Raw genomic sequence first — 23514 nt, forward strand, 5'->3', positions numbered from 1 at the left:
CTTGAATTATTATTCTGCAAAACAAATCCTGAATTAGGCAGAAAGTTACCGTGAAGTTTGTAGATGGGCGGTTTTCTGTAGATGTTGATCCCCTGATCTGAAAGCAAATAAAAACAGAAAAACTTCACTTAGAAAACTGCTTTTTGAATTTACTTAAATTATTTTTGCCTGGTATTAAAATTGTTGGATGAGCTGATACATTTGAGTGTGACAAAAAAGCAAAAACACAAGACATCTGCACTTGTATATCATGTTTATAAGCCAACTTTATTTTTTTATACATATTTTGTGGCTGTAGGTCTAAAAGCGGATCCTTTATGGCGTAGAGAGAGACAGAAAGAAACAAACCAATTGAGACAACAACATAACAGAAATGCAAAGAGAGTCAACAGGACGAGCAGTGACAGGGTGCGCTCCAGCTCCTACCTGGGACGTGGAAATGTTTAGGGGTCTGAGAGAGAGGCGGGGTGACCGGCCGGCTGTCGGGCCTGAGCGGCAGGGGGGAACTCCGGCCACTCGGTGGGTCGGGGCCTCCAGTGAGAAGAACCAAGAACAGAACATGAGCAGGTTCACTGAAGTCTGAATTGCGCAACACACAGGGGCCAAAAGGACCAGGTGAGGGGATGCTGGATGAACAAGACGCATTCTGGAAAACCCAATTGATGGAGTTGAACAGATGCAGCTCAAACTAACAGATAAAGTGCTCTGGAGACGGTAAATAATCTAGGTTAATCATAGGAGCTTTTATTCAGGAAACTAATTCCTCACAGCAAGCAGCAGCTAACCTTCATAGTAGAGGGGAGAAATATTTGTGCCCTGTGAAATTTTCCACATTTTCTCATATTCAAGCCACAAACTGACTCGTGTTCGCTAACAAACCTTCAAGGCTTTTATAAGTCACTCTGTCTTCTGAGAGCAACTGGTTGCATTGCTTTTTCCTAGGGAGCAAAAGTGAAGCTGAATGCAATTGCATGCCACACTTTTCAGAGTTTATATTGCAAAACGTTTGAAAAAACATGCATGTTATGTACCTCCTTGTGTTCTAATTGAACACATTGAACTTTGTGGTTGTAATGGGACAAAATCAAAAAATGTTCTGAATGAATGAATATTTCTGGAGGGCAGTACTCTTCTTAAGACAAACTACAGGTGTGGTTCTGACGGGATATGGAGATGGATCCGGGTGACAGATGACACACTGATGAGAGGCGGCCATCTGACTGAATGGAAATGACGTGTTGCTTCAAAACTGGGCGTCAGACACATGTGACTTAGGCCCCTTACCTTGGCTATGGGGCAGGAAGTGGTGTCTGAAAGGGGAGGTGGGACGAGAGTCACTATTTCTGGAGCCCACACTGTTACTGCACAGGGAGGAGCAGAGCTTCTGCATGCCTGTCAGAGCTTCTGCAAGGAGGGAGGAAAGGTGTGGGGCAGAAACCCCAGCGCCAGGCAGCAGAAGTGGACAATGTGAGGAAGAGGAGGAGGAGGAGGAAGTAAAAGGGTGAGACGGCAGGGGGCCAAAGGAAAGGGGAGAAATACATGAATCAAATGTGAAAAAGAAATAAAAGACACCCAAAGTGAAAGGTAAGAAGTAGGGGGGGAAAACAAGTGTTAAACTTAAAAGGTAGTAGGCCATTTTGCCCCCTTCCTAGTTTGTACCATTACTTCATGCTGTTGCCATTTCACCCTAACCAACCTTCCCATTCACAATGTGCCAATAATTTTACCATTGTACTGAAAAAACAGAAAGTCTTATCAAGGATTTTTGGTCTAGTTTCTAGAGCAAATAACTTAGTGCACTTGAAATAAAACAAAACTAACTTACAAGTAACTTTCCAGCAAGTTATAGGAGCTTATTTTAAGTGCATGGTTCCTTAATATAGAATTGAAAGAAAAGTACTAGATTATTAACTTAGCGCATTAGTGATTTTGCTAACTTAGAAAACATTTTATGTTTGCTGTGCCCACCACTGTACATTTATTTATATTAATTACTGGAAATTACATTAACTCATTGCTCCTGAATCTCCAAACAGAGGTAACAACTATCTAATAGAGGTAACATATTGACCCTTAAGAGATATTCCACCAAACCAATTTTTCATCACAATGAGGAAAGTGAGCATGAATCAATTTCTAGAAGATAAACGTCATAATAAGCCTGAAATCATTTGTTTTGAAAGAAAAAAAACAAAAACATGACCAAACCTCCACATGCTAATCTCTTCGAGTACGCACCAGGTCTGTGAAAATGCTGCGGTGATCGTGATAGGGTGGGAGTGTAACCATGGCGATTATACACCGGGGACCCTATGGAGCCTTGACTGGTGGATCTTTGGAGAATGCGGTCCCTCCTGTCGTAAAAACTCTGTCACACATGCACAGATTGGGAAATGTTTTATTGAGATCATTCACATTGTAATTCACAGAGCGAAGGGAAACGACTGGCTCACCTCAGCTGATGGGGTTGGCGACATGTTTCTTGACGACTTGAAAAATAAAGCAAACAGTTCTGATTCAGAACAGCTGTTTTTTGTTTGTTTTTTTATAACAAAGAATAAATATAATTTATATTTCCTTTTTCATTCATTGAGTAATTATTACATAACTTTCATAATAATGTTCATTGGAAGACGTCTTACCTTATCATCGGGCATCGGGGAACGCTCCCGTCTAGCAGAGTGGAGCTGAGCAAAACAAAACAGTTGTCTCAAGGAAAAAATTAATTTCTTTGCTCATCTTTACCAGCGTACTAGATATTTTGGTGTGCATTTAGCAGAAGAAGAAGCATGCAGATATTGTATTTACCTCTCCCACACACTCTCGTCTCTCATCTTTCTCGTCCAGGGCGGTTGTGTACATAGGTTCGTACGTGATAAGATCGGGGCGCTCAATGTCATAAATGGCTTTGACTTTTGGAATGGCAGCTAGGTCTCTGTAATCAAGGATCTCATTGTCTACTTTTGCCTAGGAAGACAAATATGCAAACACACACAAGAATAAAGGGAGATAATTGAGATTTGAAACTCTATCTAAATATATTTAGACATGCACAGCATGTCAGCGGGAGTTTCTCACATAGATGGTGTGACCCGGTGAGCCAGGTATGCTTGAACCAGGTCTGGAACAAATGCTCTCAGACGACGACCTCGTAGGCTATGAAATACAAAAACATGAGTAGATTTTTTTTAAAAACTATCTGTAAGTCACTCTTTTAACACAATCCACATCTAGCTGCAATCTGCAAATCCAACTACATTTCAATTCATTAGAATATCACTGAAAAGTTAATTTACTTCACCAAATGAATTAATGTCAAACTCACATACTATATAGGTCCATCACATACAGGGTGACATATTTTAAGTATTTACTTCTGATCATTTCAGTGATTATGGTTTACAGCTAATGAAAAACTAAAATTTAGTTTCTCAGAAAATGTAAACATTACTTAAGAACAACGAAACCAGCAGCACAGAATCTTAACAGTTATACAATAGACATTCATTGACACCCTCACATGAAAAATAAGCCACGAAAAGTCTTTGCAAAAGAAGTTCACTGTTCTCAGAGAGCTGTGTCCAAGCGTACTAACAGGAAAGTTTAGTGGAAGAAAACATGTGGTAGAAAAAAAGTGCAAAAGCATCAGAGATGTTTGCAGTTTAATGTTTATGTGATATCTGAGGCTCCTTTTGCATGAATTACTGAATCAGTGCAGCGTGGCATGGATGCAATCAGATATGCTGAGGCATTAAGAAAGCCCAGGTGGCCTTGATAGCCTTCAGTTCACCTCCATTGTTGGTTCTGGTGTCCACTAAACAAAGTCAAATTAGTTTTCTATTCAGCCCAGGTAAGACACTTTTGACATTGTCTCTGATTCAGAAGTGGCTTAAGATAAGGAATGTGACAGTAGTAGTAAATGTCTTTTATGTGTGTGGTGGACCTTGTTAATCTCCCCTAAACTCTAGAATCACCTTATTTTGCAATCCCCTCTATGCTTCAGCTGTTCCTGTTATTTGTGTAGCTTTCTTTAATAGACCTTTTCCTTCCACTAAGCTTTTTGCAGTTTGTTAACAGCCATCTTCTTTAACAATGACCTTTTGTGGCGTGCCCTCTGACAATGTACTTGCTTGAAAACTCATAAGCTACCAGAGTTTCTCATGACTTTGTCAGCCATAGCTTTACTGTAACAATACATTTCTATACTGATGGTTTTGTTGATCTAATGAGATATTTATAATTTTCTAAGAAACTGAATTTTGGGTGTCTTAATGGTGTTCTAGTTTTTTGGAATGCACTTGTAGATTATTATCCAATCCCCCTGAACAGTTCACATTAGGCTAGTTAAATGAGCAATGAAGGGGGAACCACCTTATATCTTACAGCAAGGTTGTCCAAATCCAGTCCTGGGGAGCTGCAATTCTGCAACTTTCAAATGCATCTCTGCTCCAACCCATCTGAATCTAAAGAATGGTTCATTGCAACGTTTTGATTCAGCTGTGTTGCAGCAGGGACGTGTTTAAAAGTTGCAAGACATAATAGTTGGTCTTCTGCACTCTGGTCTTAAAGTAACCTAAGCTACTTAATACTAACATGTCATCTCATGATTAGTTCATTCATTTGCAAATTTTGCAAAGTGAATGAGTGCTTTAGCTCTGCGGTTTGATGATCTAAAGAGCCTCATGCTTGGAGATGAGAAAGCTGAATGGCGGCGGCAGCAGCAGGTCTGAATCAGATGAGTTTTGGGTAAATGGAGGTTTTGTAAAAAATTACTCAAAACTCAAAAGTTTTCTCCTCCACCAAATGTGTGCCTCTTTGTCTCATCATGCAGCGTAGAAGTGAAGAAGGTTAAGTCCGCACTGAATGGCTGAGCCAGAGAGCGGGCACTGCAGGCTGTCTCCAGCAGGTGGCAGTATGTAGTGATCTGGGTCCTTAATGTATGTGGTGGAAATACAGAATGATGCCATCTGATAGCCAATACTGAATACAGTACCTGCCTTTCTGTTTGTTGGAGGAATAAGAGGGACGGAGGCAACAGCTGTGGAGGAAGGGAGAGGGGGGGGGGTTCACAGTGCCTCTTCTGCCCAAGACCAGTTCACACACACACACACCCACCCACATGTAAATATGAACAAATAAACACACGCACACAGCCTCGACAGTGCCCAAGCAGGCAAATTATTTTAACCACAGACGGTTAAAGTTTAACAAGTCCATCCAGGGAACGACAAGAGAGCAGGTTGAGTTTGTTACACATTCTTAATCTCTACCTTTTCCTGGAAAATAATGTCAAGAGGGCTAAACAGAAAGGCAACAGGAAGTGGCATATAAATAATTCCCAAATTCCTACCCGTTCTCTGTGTCTCTCCTCTGTTCTGGTGGTGTTCTTGCACCCAGGATGCCACACTGTTGAGCCTTGGAAGCAAGATGGAAGGCAATTATGTAAGCCCATAATTCAAAGAATTATTATCAATCATCATTAAAAGCCAAATCTGTGCCAAAAAAAGAACCAATATTCATGAACTCTACAAATTCTGACAAGAATGTTGATCAAATATTCCTCCTTCAACAATTATGTGGGAAAATTGTTGATAGCTGCATGTGTTTTATTTGACTAAAAATAAATGTATGGATGAGTTTCTCAAGATCTTGCTGGGATATTAGTCCTTTGACCTTAGAAATGTTCTTCAGGTGATAAAATGCCGACTTTGTAATTGTCTTTATTTGTCTCTGAAATTTCAGGTGTTGGTTAGGTTAGGTTTAGCCTATATAAATTAATTAAAAATACATTTAAATCAATGGAAAATCTTTGTGGAGATAGAAAGATGTGCATAAAATATACCCATATGGACATACACTTTTAATTTTTAAATTACCAATTTGTTGATAAACGCTACTTAAGTTAATATAAGACAAATTAGGCATGTGGAGAATGAATCACATTATTTGTAGCTTAATCCTTATTGGAGAAACTGGAAAGGTAACAACTATCACATGAAACAACCTCTTACATTTATAGGCATGTGTATTATTTCCTATTTCAAACCCAGTATTAGTGGCTCACCTAAGATTTACCTAAGATCACAAAAGTAAATTTAGGTACACTCACCTTGCAGATACATCTCTTCTCCCTCTGTGAACATCTGATTGCACCTGCTGCATCTCGCACAGCTGGGGTGGTAGTGTTTATCTCCTGCCTGAAAAATACAGAGCACAAAACTCAAAACACAAAACTCAAAAAAAAAAGACTTGACTTCACATGGAAATGAAGATCAATGGAGCCTACAGAAAGCCAAGCTGAGACTTCCAGGCTATAAAGCCAGGTGCTCCACCTGCTTCCTGTTACATTTCTTCCTCCTTCCAAGATCCAGGTTACTCTTAATGTATCACACTTCCTTTAAAGGGGATGATTAATATTACTTTACTTACTGCACTCAAGCATGATGACCCACAAAAATGCTGACTTTGTTCAAAATGTGACCTCCACGACATCCACCCACTTGACGGTCAACCTGCCTTTCAAAAACCCACTTTGAGCGAACCTACAAAACGCAACGCAACAAAAAGATAGGATAGCTGGAGAGTCTAAATTTCCTTCCACTCAGATGTGGCACTTTGCATGCAAAGTGCTCCATTATAAAAGCTAGTGCGAGTTTGACCACGGATGATAAATAGCCAAATGAAATACAGCCTGCAGGATAACAACTCTGTGTAACATTTCAGCCTGCAAGTGGCCACTTAGTGATATGCATAGTATTTTCATTTTACTGCATAAAAAAGTTCAATTGTCTGTGCTATTGCTATCCAGTTTATGGCCTGACTCAAATTTCCTTTTTAGCATAAAAATAAAATTGATGTTGTGAATAAGGAACTGCTTTTTCTTATATGATCGTGGTGGCTTCAGAAAGTATAAAGTCCTCCTGTTTGCCTCCGATGGGTTACTATTGCTGCGCAGACAGATCGTCAGTGCCTAAACATGTTAACAATTACACAAACACAGCTCACACCATATGAAGCTTAAGCCCAGAGTTTCATAAGAGTCGCACGACATACAGAATTAATAAATAATCACATCCTAAATGTCAGAGGACATTCGTTGGGTGGGTTTATGTAATAATTATGCAATTTGTGGCAATGAAAACTTGTAGAGTGCATGCCACTGGAGTTACAAAATCTGCAAAGAATTAATATTTTACATGCATAAAGTCATGTAAAAGAGTCTGCTTGGATGGATGCTGAAGAGATTACACATCAGGGATTACAAACTACATTTCACAATTCTGCTCTGTGCAACATTTTATACTGGAAGCAGAGCAGCTTAATATATGCAAATTCTCCATCTATTTCAGTGCAAAACATGTAAATATGCATATTCCAAACAACATTATGTACGTTCAAGAATATTCCTGTAGCGGTTTTAAGTAAAAACATTGTGCCTTTGTATTCTTACCTTAGGCAGGCTCACATAGGAGTAAGATGAGGTTAATAATTTGTTCCCAGAACCATGATAGATGGCTGCACAGAGAGTGCACAAGGACACATCTTCCTTTTGTATGGAGCCTATCAGCCGTATGCAGGGTGTGCTCCGTGTGCAGTTTCTTACCTCTAACACCTTCCCCGTGATGAACTGATGACACGCCTCACACTGAACTCCAAAATGGATCTGGTAGTCCTTCTCGCAGTAGGGGGCGCCATCCCTATAAAGAGGAGCGAGATAAATCCAATCCAGGATCCAGACATACTGTCACAATGCACGGCTGGGTCTGAGCAGGAGGCATGTTGAGAGACCAGCTGCTTACTTGCTGATGTACTCCCCGGTCAGCACTTTGCCACAGGCCTTACACTTAAAGCAGCCCAGATGCCACTGTCTGTCCAGCGCCAGAAGAGCCTGACCGTTCTTGATGTCGCGGCCACATCCTGAGCAATCTAGGAAGGCAGAAGGAGTAAAAAGTGTGGTTAATACAAAAGGTTAATTCCTGTCAATAATGCCAATAAAAAAGTGAAACTCATTTATTATGTAGCTATTTTGCACATTTTATACAATTATCTATGTCAAGTGTTTCTTTTTTATTAATTTTGATGATTATGACTTGCAGCTAATAAATCCAGTTGATCAGGCAGGAAGAATATTACACAAATGAAATACTTTTTCTTATCCATACGTCTTATGCCCATGGCAGTCATAAAAAAGACTGCTGACTTGACAGGTGCCCCATAGGCAGTCACCCTCCACAAGGAGGTTAAGGCACCAAAGGGTCACTAAACGCTGCATCCAAGCAGGTTAATGGAAAGTCGGCTGGAAGGAAAACCACCTCCTTGCTCAACAAATTAGTGGTGATTTAGGGAGTAAAGTCATCTCCTGGTGTTGGTCTACAGTGTTTTATAAACTCCAAAGTCAATGTGGCCATCTACTTCAAAATTTTCACTTTTACTGACAACGGAAATGCTGATATCATTCCCCAGCAGGACTTGGCACCCGCACATGATGCCAAATGTAAAAAAATGTGCTTTAATAAAGAAGGTATCACTGTGAGTTTCAGGCTAGGAAATTGGCTTAATTTCTGTGTTGCTGAATTTCAGTTTTTATTTCGCTATATTTATCAAAACACTTAAAATATATAATTCTGTGTAATAACTCTGTACATTCTGTAAGTTTTAAAAATGAATTCAGTTATTGAAATAAATAAAAAAAATTGACTATATTCTAACTAAGTGAGTAATATTTTGGTTGAATTATAAAATAAATTGACAGTGCCAGAAACAAAAGTTTGGATTCAAGTAAAAGCACGGCTCCATGAGCTGAAAAATTGATCAAGCATGTAAATTCTGACCCGAGACATTAGATGGTGAAATAGTGCAATTAGCAGCAGTCTGACAGTTGCCCCTTCTTATCAACACTCAGGACTGAAAGCTTCATCCATATCCAAGTAGGTTCTTGAGGCAGTGCAAGTGCAAAATGTTGGTTGCCATCTCTTCTTTAATAAATAGAACAACTCAGAGCCAACTGTAAGCACAGAGGAGGATAACTTTGTAAGGCATAACAAGGCTGTGATGATGACGCGAGTAGAATCAGCATGCCTTATTTATAGGTGACCTTGTCTAAAAGCTCTTCAAACGCAAGCAGAGAGACCAGCAGGGGTGGGAGAGGCAAGCAGGAGGGAGAAGCTGGAAGAGGAGGGGTATTTCAGGGCAACGCATTCCCTGCTCCAGAGGGAAGGAAATGCATGGGTATGAATTATTTAGCAATGCCTGTCTTCGTGTTATACACAAAGAAGAGCTGTGCAGAGAGAGAGCTGGAGGATCCCCTTCAAAAGGTGGACCTCTGTCATTCCTCTCATTCCTTTGGATTTACTGGAAACTTTCTGGGATATTATGTGGACTGGAAAAGATTCCTTTACATCTGTTTAACATTTGGCTTTAGTTGGTCTTTTATTGCCTGAAAAAGCAGCTTATGACTGCAGATTGTTGCTAAAATTCCACCATTTTAAACTTTCAAGAAAGTTGTCTACAGTGACTATACAAAGTATTCACTTCCTTGTATGTTTTACTCTTTTTATTTTTTTTATAAATAGACAGAAATATGTGGGTTTTTTACTGTAAGAAGTATTGAAAAAAAGAGAACATTATGACTTCATCAGATGGGTTTTAATTTTTATTCCTATGATAATGAACACAGCGAACAACCAATAGCAATTATTCCAAAACCATCTGGACATCTAATTAGAGATTACGAATACTTTAATCATATTTGTGTGGACAAAATCCTCAACTTCCTAAAACGTCTTTTTAATTTGTGAATGAATGCGGGTTAATCCCTTTTAATTGCATGAAGTCCTGCGGTTAATTGTGATTAAAAATTGCAATCATTTCACGCTCCCTTGTATTTGTATTGCCTCTCAAAATATTGATGCCCTTTAAACTGTTCCACATTTTGTGATTCTCTCTCTGTTAGGTAATTACTATATGTCATCTTACAGCTGGCAACAACTTATTGAACCCTTACTGATAAAGAGTAACTCACTTCTTAAACAGCTTTGTAAAAACAAAACGTGTTGATTGTGGAGAAGATGTTAGTCTGTCTAAGAAGGGTGAAATCATTGGCATTCATCAGAGAAAACATCTAAAGAGATTGCAATACAGACTAAAACTGGGTTGAGAACTATTCAATGCATTATCAAAAATGGAAGGAAAGTGGGGAACCATAGTCTTCCAGGAAGAAATTTGGTCAGGAATAAATTGTGATTAATTGTGATTGCCGATTGCTTAAAAAGTAGGAACCATAAGAAGACCTATTTGCAGTTTACCACAGGCCATGAAGGAGACAGTAGACATGTGGAAGCAGGTGCTCTAGTCAGATGAGTCCATAAATTAACTGTTTGACCTTTGTGTAAAACATTATGCCTGGCAGAAAACTAAAACTACGTTTCACTCAGAGTACAATATCATCACTGTGACAAATGGTGGTGGCTGCATCATGCTTTGGGATGCTTTTTTTCTGCAGGAAGGTTAATGTGGGGAAATTTCAGAAGAAAACCTGTTAGAGCCAGGAAAAGGATAGACACTAGAGTGAAGGTTCACCTTCCAGAAAAATAACACCTCTACATCTGCAGTCAACTGTACGATTGAATACTTGAGATTAAGGCGTTTAAAATATAGAAATTGTCTTACCATTTGTTGTGTTTTATGTTTGTTCATTTAGTTTTTTTACCAAAGTCTTTACCAATGGTTGCTAAAATTGGGAAAACCCATATCATTTTTCTTTAACTTCATAAAGACCTGCCACTACCTTAACAAAATGTAATATTTACATGATTTTGACATGTAAATAATTCGTAATAGCCTGAAAAGCCGTTAAAAAGATTGGTAAACAGCTACATTAAAAGTCATGGAGCAACACACTAGTTACTCCATGCTTTCCAGCCTCAAGTGAAACCAAACATGAGCTTTTGCCAAGCTAATTTCCTTCCTGTATTTTCATAAAGCAAAACAATAGCTACTTACTGCTGGAGCCCAGGATGTCCTTAGGTCCAGGAGACATGGGCTCGACGCAGTACTGACACAGGCAGTCCTTCCCGTTGAAGGTCACCCTGTCTCCAGCCGGGAACGGTCGTCTGTCAGACATGAAGTCAAAGAAACAACATGGTGTTGTCGCCCCGTGGCAAGTGTTACAGCTTATTAGTAATGGGTTACAGGGCTGAAGATGACAGGGCTCTCTGATGAAGATGTGTGTCAACACTGAGCGCCTGAGTAGGACATTCAGTCAGACAACGTACAGAAACGACACATGGCATGCTGCTGCACGCTGTCAACTGGAATTCCCACTAGTCTCATTTTAGTTCATCACAACAAATCAGTCTGTGCATCATGGGCGTGGTCACTGGCTATCCTTGAAATCTGATTGGTCACCCTGCGTGACCACACCCACCACAGCTGCCAATTAGTTTGTACTGTGCATTGATTAAATGTTTTCATTGACTAAAAGGTGCGCATTATTTTTATTTTATTCATTTACGTAGAAATTTATTGAACTTACTTGACTTTATCTTTAGTTTATAGATTGGAAAACCTGTTTGTGGTTATTTTATATTATTTATATGACATTATTCCTCTGTTTATTTTTTTTTTCTATTGACTAATCTGATAATACTTATTGTGCTGAAGATCTTTCTACGTAATGTTATTTGTTTGAAATAAAGTACAATATAAACAAATAAATACTGTGTACAGATCAGTGTTTCGTCTACACTGTCAGTAGATGACATAAATGCTTTTTTGTTGAATTTTTTTTATATGCAACATTAAATATTATTTAACATTTACATGAAAATCCAGGAGATAATAGCCAAGTCACTAATTTCTGTGCCTAATCCCATTAGCAGGTTGATGTATATGACGTTTAATAAGAAAAATAAAAAGCAGCCTCCATACTGCAAAAAACAAAAGAAAAAAAATCTTCATAAAGGAGAAAAGGGGATAATTAACCAGCAATTTGTAATCGATAACGGTTCAGTAATTTTGACATTAAGTTGATAAGTTTAATAGAGCTAGCACAACGGCGTTAAAAAAAAAAGAGTTGTATACTTTTCTGTTTAGCTAAGCTATGCTAAGCTAAACAGGCTAATCATGTGACAAGAAAATAAGCCCGCTAAACAGATTCATGTGTTTTGTTTGGGTAAATACATGGTTATGTAATTCAAGTTTTCTTCCACTGTTCATTGTAAGTCTGCAGTGTATTTAGATGAAATTACAATTTTAGCATGCCACCCTTGTCTGGCCCCTTAATAAAAAAAACAATAATAATCTAGACACGCCCCTGCTGTGCATGATGTGATTCTCACTGAACTGGAGTCTATATGAAATGTTTTTGAAATCCACGTTACGTTTGCAGAGATATTCAAGTCATGGCTTTAGCAGACGCCTTACTTGCAGATGGTGCAGACGAAGCAGGAAGGATGGTAAGTTTTGCCCAGGGCAGTGACGACTTCTCCCTCGACAAAGTCCCCGCACCCGTTGCAGCGGGTGCCGTGCATGCGTTGGTAGTCGAGCATGCAAAGATATTCCCCATTCTTCATGAAGAAGCCCCCCTGGGCGAGGTCACAGCCGCACACTGTACATGACACATACATTTGTTCTCATTTAGTCCTTTGCCAATATCTCTCATTAAAGTCACCCAACCTCTCCACGCACCGGTGGCTTTGTTGAGAGGCTCACCCAGTGTGTGAAATAGCTGCTGACTAAAAGGTCACAGGAAAATACATCTAACTGCTTTCTGTATTGCAGTGGGAAGCAAAACATAAAAGTGTTCAATCCTTTGATTATCAGGGCACAACTAAAACAAAATGAACTAATAATTTAGCTCAGGAAAGTCACATTGATTTGTTTTGCTGATAACTGGTTTTGAATAATGTCTCAAATCTTCAGTCTCCAACGAGTTTCCTTCAATTCAAATATAACCTTGTAGTCTACACAAACATGAAAGACTGAAATAACTAGAGATGTTATGTGAAGGATGACAAAGAATGAGAAATGTGATGTGATCTTGAATTCAGCTTCAAGTTTGTAAAAATAAGTAACTTATCTGCCCTGATCTAATCATTTAATGAAGGAAAATGTTGAATTCAAGCAATTAAATAAAATTTCAAAACAGTTTATTATAAGCATTTGAAGATTTAGAGGTAAAATAAATTTCACCACAACTTACACATTTAGTTACAACTTTAGTCGGGTTTGGTTTTGGTGGCTGATAAAAGGCTTTTCAGTTTTTAATAAACTTTTAACAAGTAGTTTTCTATTGGCCAGAAAATTAGTGAAGATTCAACAAAAGCTTCCATCATGACCCATGTGCTTCATTTATAGATCTGTAATTTTAAAACCTTTGTGGGCCGCTTAATGTTAAATATCATTCTTATGTAAACGGACAACACTAAGTCCTGAGGATGAATGGAGAGGGTGACGAAAGGAATCATCTTTAATTGCATTAGAGTCCAGAGATGATGAGATTACTGACATAACTGAGTCCAAAAGAAAACCAGCGCCAGAGATGTGGTGGCTTCAGACTTTGAGCTCCGGCTGTTTCCACTTTTCATAAGTCTCATACCACTACAGAAATAGTAAACTCAATAAGACGGATTCATGAAATTCCACTGAAAAAGATTTAGGGGAAACTTGAATTTGTGTGTCAAATGTAGTAAGAGAAAGAAATCAAAGATGTCATGTTTGGTTTATTTCTAAAATGACGTGGCTTCAGCTTCATCCTATAGATTTGTCGGGCAACAGAGGATAAAGTTAAAACTAGGACTAAGACAGTGCCCATTAAAGCTATTCTCTTGTCCCCTTTGAGAATCATTAACCCCGACCAAAAGGCAGAATTAGCACTAATCTCAGCGTTGGACAATGTTATTCTGAGCCCATGGTGAGCTAAGCTAACTCTATAACAGTGTTTAAGTCACCGATTAACAACAAAGGTTCAACGGGGATAGTTCAGGTCAAAATAGGGCTGCCTGATTAGCAAAGTGAGCCTGCATTATGCATGTGCCAGAATGCCAAAGACATGCAGTAACAGGGCTGAACCCATGTGGATAATAATGATTACATGTTGGATGGCATCTTAATTAGATGTAAAACGTGAAGATACCTCATTTAACCTTGTTATAGAATGCTGCAAAGTTACAATTTACAGTGCAGTGAAAGTATTCATAACACATGACCTCTTTCATATTTTCTCATGTATCATCTATAAACTTTCTAATAATCTGAATAATGTGGAATATATTTAAGACTCCACATCACCCTGAGGATACCAGAGTGGTGAAAGTATCATGCCGTGGGAATGCTTTTCTTTATTAAGTACGGGAAGGCTGGTTAGAGTTGATAGGAAGATGAATGGAGCTGAAAACAAGAGAACATTTCTTAGAGTCTGCAAAAGACTTGCCCCAGACCCAATTTGAGTCTGGGGCAGAAGTTAATCAAATGCACACCATACATTAAAAACTATTTTTAAAGTTTGAATTATCTATTTCTTTATAATTCATACTTATACTAAGTTTTTTTTCCATTTCAAATACAAATAAATTACATCATTATCTGTGGTTGTAACATTACAAAGTATGGAAGAGTTCAAGGAATATGACTAGTTTCCCAAAGAACTGTAGGGATTCTTATCCTGACCTATTCTGCTTATCCTAATACAACTGTGACTGTTACAGTCACTTGTAGCAACATTCTTTACACATCTTACCATTAACTTTGTACTCCATATAATTATATAAAATATATGTCTGCTACATGAGTAATCAGTATCTACTATTGGCACTTCAGGTACAAATTTTCACACAACTCCCACAGTTTTATTTATATATTTTTTTAAAAAGTCCAAGCTGTTTCATTTCTTGAATTGTAGAGAGACAACATGTTCATCCATCATCAGGAATATTAGGTTTCTCAAATCTGAATTAAGGCTGAGACAATCTTACAAGCAACATCAAATGAACACATAAAAAATTAAATATTAGTTACTTAAATCAGTACATTAGTGATAATAACTTCCTGTTATAAAATGTTATTTTTTTTTACCTTTACAGGTGAAACACTTCAGGTGAAAGTGTTTGTTCTGCACCCGGAGGACCTCGCCCTTACATGGCTCCCCGCACTTGTAGCACTGAATCAGGGGCTTCTCGCTGGAGTGGTGGTGTGTGTCCTGGGTATGAGACACTGCAGCAGATGGAAAAATAAGCGTTACTACTGGCTCTGTTAATATGACCTTGTTCATCTGAGAAGGAACTGAATCCAACTTCTCAGAGCCTGTCAGAGTAAAAAAAAAAAAAGTGAGTGGGACAGAGCAACTCTGGGTTTCTGGCCAGACAGACTCTCTAGAGACAACCCAAATATAGAGTGTCTTGATCAGCGGAGGACAACGTGTCAAATTGCAAAGGAGAGCAAGGCTTTGGAAATGATGCTGTAAAAAGGTATTGATAAAGTCGTTTCCACTATTTAAATTAAAGTACTTTCACCCTCAAAGGAAAGCATCAATTATATTTATGACCCATTACCGTTCATGATTAGCTTCCCATGTTTTTAAAGAGCAAGCATCTCAGATAATTGAGAATAAAAAGGTGTACAGTGCTGAGAGCAGAAACAAAGCTCAGCACAAAAAGTTAAAACAAGAGCGAATGCTGTAATTAAATATGATTCTAAGTAAAACCTGCAACTTGTGACAGAAACATAGGCAGCATCAAGAAACTGGGTATAATCTAGATTTTGACAGATTATATGAAAGCATAAGATAACAAAAAGGAAGATGGCAACAGACAGAAAGCAAAGGAAACTGCAAGAAAAAAGCTGCTTTTAATTTGAGAAAACCAGTGGGATTTGCTAACTTTTTTGGTGCTATTATATTCTTGCAAAGTAATGATTCATCTCTGTTTTATGTGTTCAAACTCATATGGAGCCAGTTCCATTCATCCATCAACTTCTTCTTTATCCAGGATCATTTTCTTAATCTGAAAATGTTTGGAAAATCTTTCAGAAATCTCAGAGGGAAGAAACCTCTGATGTTTCTGTGATTTATGTTTATTCTCCCAGTGAATAAACCTAAATACTTCTGCTATCCTAACTACACTAACTGAAAACACAGCATTTTCAGACAGATTTGTTGTTTTTTTTAATCAAATCCATAATCATGTTGTCTTTGTTTTAAAATATCATAGAAACCCTGTTTCCCAGCAACTCCTCTCAAACTCATGCAGCATGACATCACATCTGCTCCTTACATAAATAATGAACTCATGGCAGGAAAGCTAGAAAAAAACTGTTCTTATATCTTCTTTTGTTTTTAAAGGAGAAAATCCAGATTTAAGATTCTTTGCTTGGCATTTGTACAGCAAGAAAATAAGGTAAGGCTAAAAGGGAAGTGAGAATAAACAGGGAGTTAACTAAAATGAAAAAATAAAACACTGGTTTGCATTATATCTTTGTGGCATTTTAGCAATCTGCAAGAAAATGGGATTACATCTGTATTAGCAAGTCAAAGGTTTACAAAAACAAATAATATGAAGCATTTTTATGCATCTCTGCTTTCATAATATGGAATTAAATAAGAGGTTCAAGTATTGACATCATTATAGTCTTTTTACACAGACTTGCTATTATGAGATTGATTCATATTCACAGACAGTACCAGTAGCCTAATTTCTTTATATCAGTGGTATGTTAGCCTGTGGTCCCACCCCATAAAAAGTTTGGTGGTCCCTGACACAGACAGGCACTAATCCCCCTCTACAGTATGCAACTCCTGCTGCAGTGCCGCACTGCACAAAGCATATCAGTGGCCTGAAACCAGCAGATTATTTCATTTTCAAAGTCATTTAACTAGGCATCTTCTTTCACTCATCCTCTCATTTTCTATCTTTGCTGTATATTTCAAAGCTGACAACACACCAACAGAGGCTTGCAACATGAAAACACACATCAAAGGATCTTTGCTCTTTCCGCTCTGCAGTGAATCATTAATCTGAAAGGCTAAAATAAGACACCAGTAAAAGGACAGAAATAGCATCATGAACAATCGATGGTTTAACCAAAGGAAGACATTACCCTGGATCACTGATTGCCAGGCCTCGCCTCAGCCTGCATCCCACCTTTACAGCTGCAGTGGCTTCCTGGTTTGATTGCAGTGAAATAACTCACTACTAAAAAGTTGCAAGTAAATTCTTACAGGCAAAATTACAGTTGCGAGACTAATCTATTCACAATTAGGAATGAGAGCAGTTGTGAGATAATGAAAAACGGAGAAAGAAGAAGACAAATCCTCAGGAGGGAGACGAGAAGGAAGGCGGGTTACAGTGGGGAGGACCTGTCTCTCTGGTGTCTCTGATGTGATTACACTCAGCAGGACAATGAGTCATCTCTGGGTGAACCAAACTGCTGTGACACTGAATCGAGTGTCTGCAGCTCTGTGTGTCACATCACACCTCGGTGAACAAAGCACAGACCATCTGGGTGACTGCACTGTGGAAAAATATCTAATCTAACCATTTATAGACTCAATCTACAGGTCACTTTATTTATAATCAAACTTGACCTTTTTTTTGTTTGTTTAAAGGGGATCTATTTAAACCCAAATTATTCTTCCAATTGGGTCTCAGCCGCTTCTAAAAACAGCCCAAGAACTTAAAAAAAGCAATCTAGGGGTTTTTTTTGAAAATAAGTTAATGCTTTTTGGTGTCTAGAAAACAAGGAGTTAAGTCACAATGAATAGCCACGTTACCTAGCAACCCCAGCAGAGTTCCTGCATGTTTTACTACTATACAATGGCTGTTGGAAAAGACAAGAGTTTGGTTCTTGACTTACTATCCAGAAACCACTTGCTCAACTGCAAAAACACAAAATCTTACCAGGTAATTTTTGTCTAGTTTCTAGCACAAAGATTTTAGTAAACTTGAAATAAGGCAAAACTAACTTACAAGCAACTCTTCAGGAAGATATCTGAGCTTGTTTTAAGTAAATAATTCCTTAAAATTGATGAAAAACTACTTATTCCATTGGCAGATGATTCCACTTAGAGCAACACATTTTTCACATGTTGTAAGTAAAATAATCTGCCAATATAACTAATACTTTTTCATCAATATTAAAAAATCATTTACTTAAAACAAGTTCCTACATCTTCCAGAAAAGGAGGCTCCACTTCTGCTTTTCAAGGCTGTATGCTTGTATAATTACGCCTCTGTTTGCAGTTATTTTCTTGTGTGAGTATAAATGTTGAGTCTGGGGGTGTGTGGCCAGAAGCAGTTTATTTGGATTTGAAGTGACAAATGAGCTAAAACAGCTCATTCTGAAAGGAGCTCAAAATAGGCAGAACTGACCAGAATAAATACATCTAAGAGTAATTTGGTGTAAAAAATTTAGTAAACATGTTTTGTGTCGTCCATAAACCTATCCTAACCTGTTCAAGGCAGCATGATAGGTCACATTTAAACTATATTTTTACCTCCCACTGGCACAAGAACAAAAAATTTATCAATTCCATCAATTTCTTGATTATATACAATGAAAAAATTGAATTCCTTCATAAATCTCCATGAATTATTAAAAATGAGTCATTAACAGTTTTGATTGACCGCTTAGTGTTATATATGTCAAGCAGTTATGATTCAAGCAGAAATATTTAAGCCTTCCCACATGTATCATTGGTATAAAACAGGAAATGCTGAATGTCATGAAAGCACAGCATGCACAGCCGTAATTGGTATAATTGGATCAACAAGTAACATCTTCTGCCTCTCTGAGTCTACTTTTCTTATTATTAAGGCTCAAACATGCTTTCCCAGTGTCTGCCCACTGAAGAAACTGGAGATTGAAGCGATATCAAAATTTGCATTTATCTTTTAAAACAGTAAAAATAACGTGCTAAATTTCTCAATGGGTGTGCTGGTCATTTCACCCCTTCACAGTTTAATCTTTTTGGAGTTTTGTACAGTATGAAAAAGAGCACTGTGCCTCAAGACATTTTGTATTAACCACAAATCAATCAATTTACCCCTTTGACCAATAATACACCCAAATTTTTACCAATTTGTCCATTTCATGTCCATACTTAAAACATTTAACCAAAGAAATGCTATGAAAACCTACTCCTAGCATTTTTGTTTGTTTTGGTTTTGCTACATAAACTTATTCCTTTACAACTGAAATTGGTGCATGGCTAGAATTTAACATCTAGTCAAGGATGGAACCTATCATACCTGTAAAGTTTGGGTGTCGAAGGAAATAAACTGCAAATGTTGCTAGATGTCATTTATCAGTCATATAACCATTTTTCCTTGCAGTAGACTGTGAGTATGATGTAAAAAAAAGTACTTTAAACCATTGTTAAATCGGGTAGTAGACGTTCACTTGGTTAGTATGAAAAAATGTACAAAACATCCTGCAGTAGATAATACAAAGACTGAAACTGCAAAAGGACAATGAGGTGAAATAATCAGGAACTGTGACATTGGGGTTCATGCAACTTTGAAAACTGATTATTTTAAGTAATTTTCTAGAAACTTCTCTAGTCCACTGAAAGCAAATATGTGAAGAAGAGGGCAGAAGAGGACAAGTGAGTGGGTTAGGTATCTAGTTAAATAGCTGTCTTGCTTTCTTTTAGCACTAATTATGTCAAAACATTTGACATTATTGTAATTACGAAAACATATAACTGCCTGTAAGTCACATTTATTTTCAGTAGACTCATTTCCCTTCTCCTTCTAGCTTTGGTCTTATGAATCAAGCAATAAGATGTACGTTTTCCTTCTAACAGTTGGGTAATTGACTGTTTTTTCTACCTTGTCACGCACTGAATGCCATTTAGAGGTTTTATGGTGAAAAGTCTTTTCTTTTGCAAGAACCACTTAGCTGGTGAGTCAAACCTTTCATGTAATGCTATTATTTATCCGGTGTTGTAAAAATCTAGGGCAGTGTTGATTTTTTTTTTTTTTTTTGGTTCTCTCTATTTAAAGCATTTCTGCATAGACAAGAAAAAAGGAGCTGACATCATAACAGGTTGATGAGAATCCAAGACAAATGTTGGGATCCTATTTGCTGAGGATTTAAAATTAAATTTGTGCTTTTCAAGCTAGAGATAAACATTAAAACATATGGCAGAGATTATTTTTCATTTATTTTATTAAGAGTTGCATATCCATGAAACACATTGCTAAACTTTCTCAGAGAACTGAAATTTCACCATATAAAAATCAAATTCATTCATTATGATTCCCTATGAGCTTTTGTTGCTCTTATTACGCTACAAGGCCATAAATTTGAGGAAATATGTTTTAAAATATGGATTTAGAATGGATCCATTAGTAGATCTCTAGTGGTTCTTGTGATACAGGCAAAGTAGTGCTTCATTTGCTCAAATTTATATGATATAACAGTATGAATAAGTTAGGAAGAAGCACATTAGGCAACCTCAGCACAAAGTGAATTACTGGAGTAAGGAATTGTAAGATTTTCACGGCTCACATTCCTGTTTCTGGTCAGCATGTGTTGGCTCTGCTGACAGAGTTATCTGTCCTGCTTCATCGACACCGGATAAAGTGACAAATCTGAGGATGAACGCACAATGAATACCCAGAGAACCATCCCGCTGACTGAGGGAACAATAACTAACACAGGGCCAGAGAAAGAGGGCTGCCCCCTCAAAAACCCAGCCCCCCAACCCATTTAACCAGAGCCTCGCTGCGTTGGCAGTAATAAATACTGCAGATGATGCCTGAAAGTGTTGAATCCCCTCAGGACAGTATATTTTTATGAAACAAGTACCCCGATTCCAATTGTACAGCCCAGTGGATTGTGGCTATTGACACAAGAGCGCAGGACTTGCTGAAGAGGCTTCAAAATTTGTTGCCTTCATTTCCTGCCATGAGTCCAGAGGAATGCAAAAGCAGGGAGTTCGGAAAATGCACCGGGAGAAGGGGAATTCCATAAAACAAAAAGGCATAAAAATAAGAAGACTTCATAAAATATTAAATTGCTCTTTTCCTTTGTTACTGTTGAAATTGCAGACATAAGAGCTTCCAAATGTATGTCAGTCAGTGTGTGCTTGATGGTTTTCGGGAATTTGTGACCAAAACAAATACACAATTAGAGGGATACAGGCAATCGTCTACACTCCTTTTGCCCCAGCCAATAATTTTGGTAGCTGTCCACTTCATAGGTAATAAAGCAGAGGCAAACATAGTTTTTACCCCTATAATCATCCAGTTTAAACACTCAGATGGAATATTCCAGATGGAGTCGTCGCTAAGACGAGCATCAAAGAGGCACAAATAAATCCCACCATGATATCCAATTAATATTTCTTCAAGCATGGGTATATGGATGTGTTTGGGGGGGTTAAAAGGGACGGTGGAGCCTTTTATCACCCACATTTGAAAAGGAGCTCTTAACTCCTCCCCCTCCATGAATATGTATGGCTCTTCTTCTTTCTGCCCTGCCACCAACATCCCAGACAAAGCACTTCAAACACTGGGCAGAAACTGTAGGAGGAGGAGCGGGGACCCTATCAGCCTCCAGCAGATCCCCCCCTAACACTTAATAAGTAATCCTCTGGGACCTTAGCTTTGAATAATGACCTGCTTTCTATGGTTGAGCACAACAGTGCAGAATTTTAGCCACTAGCAGGTACACAATCATAATAATTTACTGTTGAACAGAGAGAAAGACTTCCGTTATAGCTATTTATCTGAGAGGAGACAATAGCAGCTTCATGAACTGCAGAAGTTGTGATTAAAGAGAAGCTGATAAAGGCCTTGGCTCTTTAATAGGCTGTATTGGCCCCATAGTCTGGTTGTATTTCCTGTGACCAGCTAAGTGAAAAGCTGTTTGTTGACTTGCACAATTGGCAGTTTTGCTCCTTTGTACCTCTGCAATGTTGGTCATTTCAGCCCCAACTTTCTCAAGAGCAAAGTAGAGCTATCTGCAATGGGACAGGTCACTAACAATGCACCAATTTACAGCTCAAATTAATTTACTAGTCTCTGCTGTAAGCAAATGTGGCTATATGTCTTTAAGAAATAGTATAAAAATATAACGATAAACTATAACCCACAGAACAATATTAGGAGCCTGTACAATTGGAACTGGGAAGCAGAATCCATAAAATATTTAGGGGTCACATTGTCCAAGGATTTTTCCAGGATTTTTGATGTCAATTATGGGCCCCTAATTTCAAATCTGAAATCTCAAATTTATACTTCAGCGTGGAGTCGGTCAGAATAAACATTCTATCTATTGCAATGTTTACCTATCCTGTTATCAGAAAGGCATTTCATAGAGTGGGAAAGATTAATATCTCAGTATATTTGGCAGGGAAAAAAGGCAAGGGTGAGGTATAGAACACTGCAGTTAAAGAAAGAGAAATTGGACTGGGTCTTCCAAATCTACAGTACAGGTCTATTACCATGCAGCTCAGTGTTCTGGCCAGTGCTCTGTGTTCTCCATCTTACGATGCAAGGTGGACAGATTTGGAAGGAACAACAGTGGAAGGAATAACTTTAATATCAGTATTAATGGACAAGGATTTATAAGAGTGGCTGAGTATACCACATGAGTCAATGCTACACACAATGCTGGATTCTTGGAGAAAGGTAATTAAAATTTGTAAATTAGGTAACCAGATAAAAATACTCAGATGCTGTGCCTTTGATTCAGCTTTTAAACCAAACAAGATTGATGGGAGATTTAGAGGATGGATCCAAAAAGGATTAACCACTTACTATACATTAACACATTTATGTGTTTCAGAGTTTTGAGGAACTTCAGAGATCTAATGGGTTGGAGAGGGAATGACTTCTTTAGATATCTACACGTTAGGGCCTATTTCAATCAAAAATATATGTGGCAATTGGGAAACAGCCAAACCAAGACTTTTTAATGTGTTTTTGTCCTTGCTGAAGTCAGGTTCATGCAAGAAACTTGTTTCCATACTGTACAATGGTATTCTATCCTCTAAGTAAGGTGACACAAACTACATAAGAAACAAGTGGGTAAAAGAAGGAAATTTATCTATCTCAACTGAAGTCTGGGAACAGATTAACAAATTACACTGGATGACCTCGAGCTCCAATACATGGAGACAGTTCTGTTGGAAAAACACTGTTCGATACTTTGTAACTCCAGTTCAGAAAAAACATTGGGGCAGCGGAGACGCATGTTGGAGACTCTGTGGAACAAACGGGGCAAACCATCATCACATCTTCTGGGGTTGTCCGGTGATTAAAGTTTTTTGGGAGCAAATGTGTTCCCACCTAAATAACATCTTTACTGAAAAAATCCCATGTAAATGTGAATCCCTATACTTAAGAAACATTTCATTTGATAACTGGACTCTCAAAGATAAAAAACAGCTGTTATTGCTCCTGGCAGCAAGCAAAAAGACAACCACTAGAAAATGGTTAAAACCTGAAGCACCGGCAGTTGAGGACTGGGTCAATATTGTACAGGACATTTACATTTTAGAGAAGTTATCTT

The 23514-nt window shown here is 38.1% G+C and overlaps 1 protein-coding gene across 13 annotated transcripts in view; it reads right to left on the minus strand.

The window, feature by feature from the left end:
* ablim1 (actin binding LIM protein 1) overlaps window positions 1–23514 on the minus strand; it is a 52392-nt gene that overhangs the window by 8775 nt on the left and 20103 nt on the right. For 9 of the 13 annotated variants that reach the window (XR_002752042.1, XR_002752043.1, XM_023327028.1 and 6 more), the window contains exons 2-16: window positions 15073–15210; window positions 12424–12607; window positions 11002–11111; window positions 7800–7926; window positions 7604–7697; window positions 6110–6197; window positions 5351–5415; window positions 3079–3156; window positions 2809–2967; window positions 2643–2687; window positions 2454–2489; window positions 2239–2368; window positions 1285–1404; window positions 427–531; window positions 50–97 (exon numbers count right to left, since the gene is read on the minus strand). Coding sequence is in view for 11 of the 13 variants with exons in the window: in XM_023327028.1 (XP_023182796.1) it covers window positions 50–97; window positions 427–531; window positions 1285–1404; window positions 2239–2368; window positions 2454–2489; window positions 2643–2687; window positions 2809–2967; window positions 3079–3156; window positions 5351–5415; window positions 6110–6197; window positions 7604–7697; window positions 7800–7926; window positions 11002–11111; window positions 12424–12607; window positions 15073–15210 (1527 nt within the window). In the remaining 2 variants the exon portion in view is untranslated. Of the gene's footprint in view, window positions 1–49; window positions 98–426; window positions 532–1284; window positions 1405–2238; window positions 2369–2453; window positions 2490–2642; window positions 2688–2808; window positions 2968–3078; window positions 3157–5350; window positions 5416–6109; window positions 6198–7450; window positions 7567–7603; window positions 7698–7799; window positions 7927–11001; window positions 11112–12423; window positions 12608–15072; window positions 15211–23514 lie in introns of those variants that run through there. The other 4 variants (XM_023327021.1, XM_023327023.1, XM_023327027.1 and 1 more) reach the window with 4 other exon arrangements.

This window comes from Xiphophorus maculatus, chromosome 22 (genome assembly GCF_002775205.1).
Source record: "Xiphophorus maculatus strain JP 163 A chromosome 22, X_maculatus-5.0-male, whole genome shotgun sequence".
Taxonomy (NCBI): domain Eukaryota; kingdom Metazoa; phylum Chordata; class Actinopteri; order Cyprinodontiformes; family Poeciliidae; genus Xiphophorus; species Xiphophorus maculatus.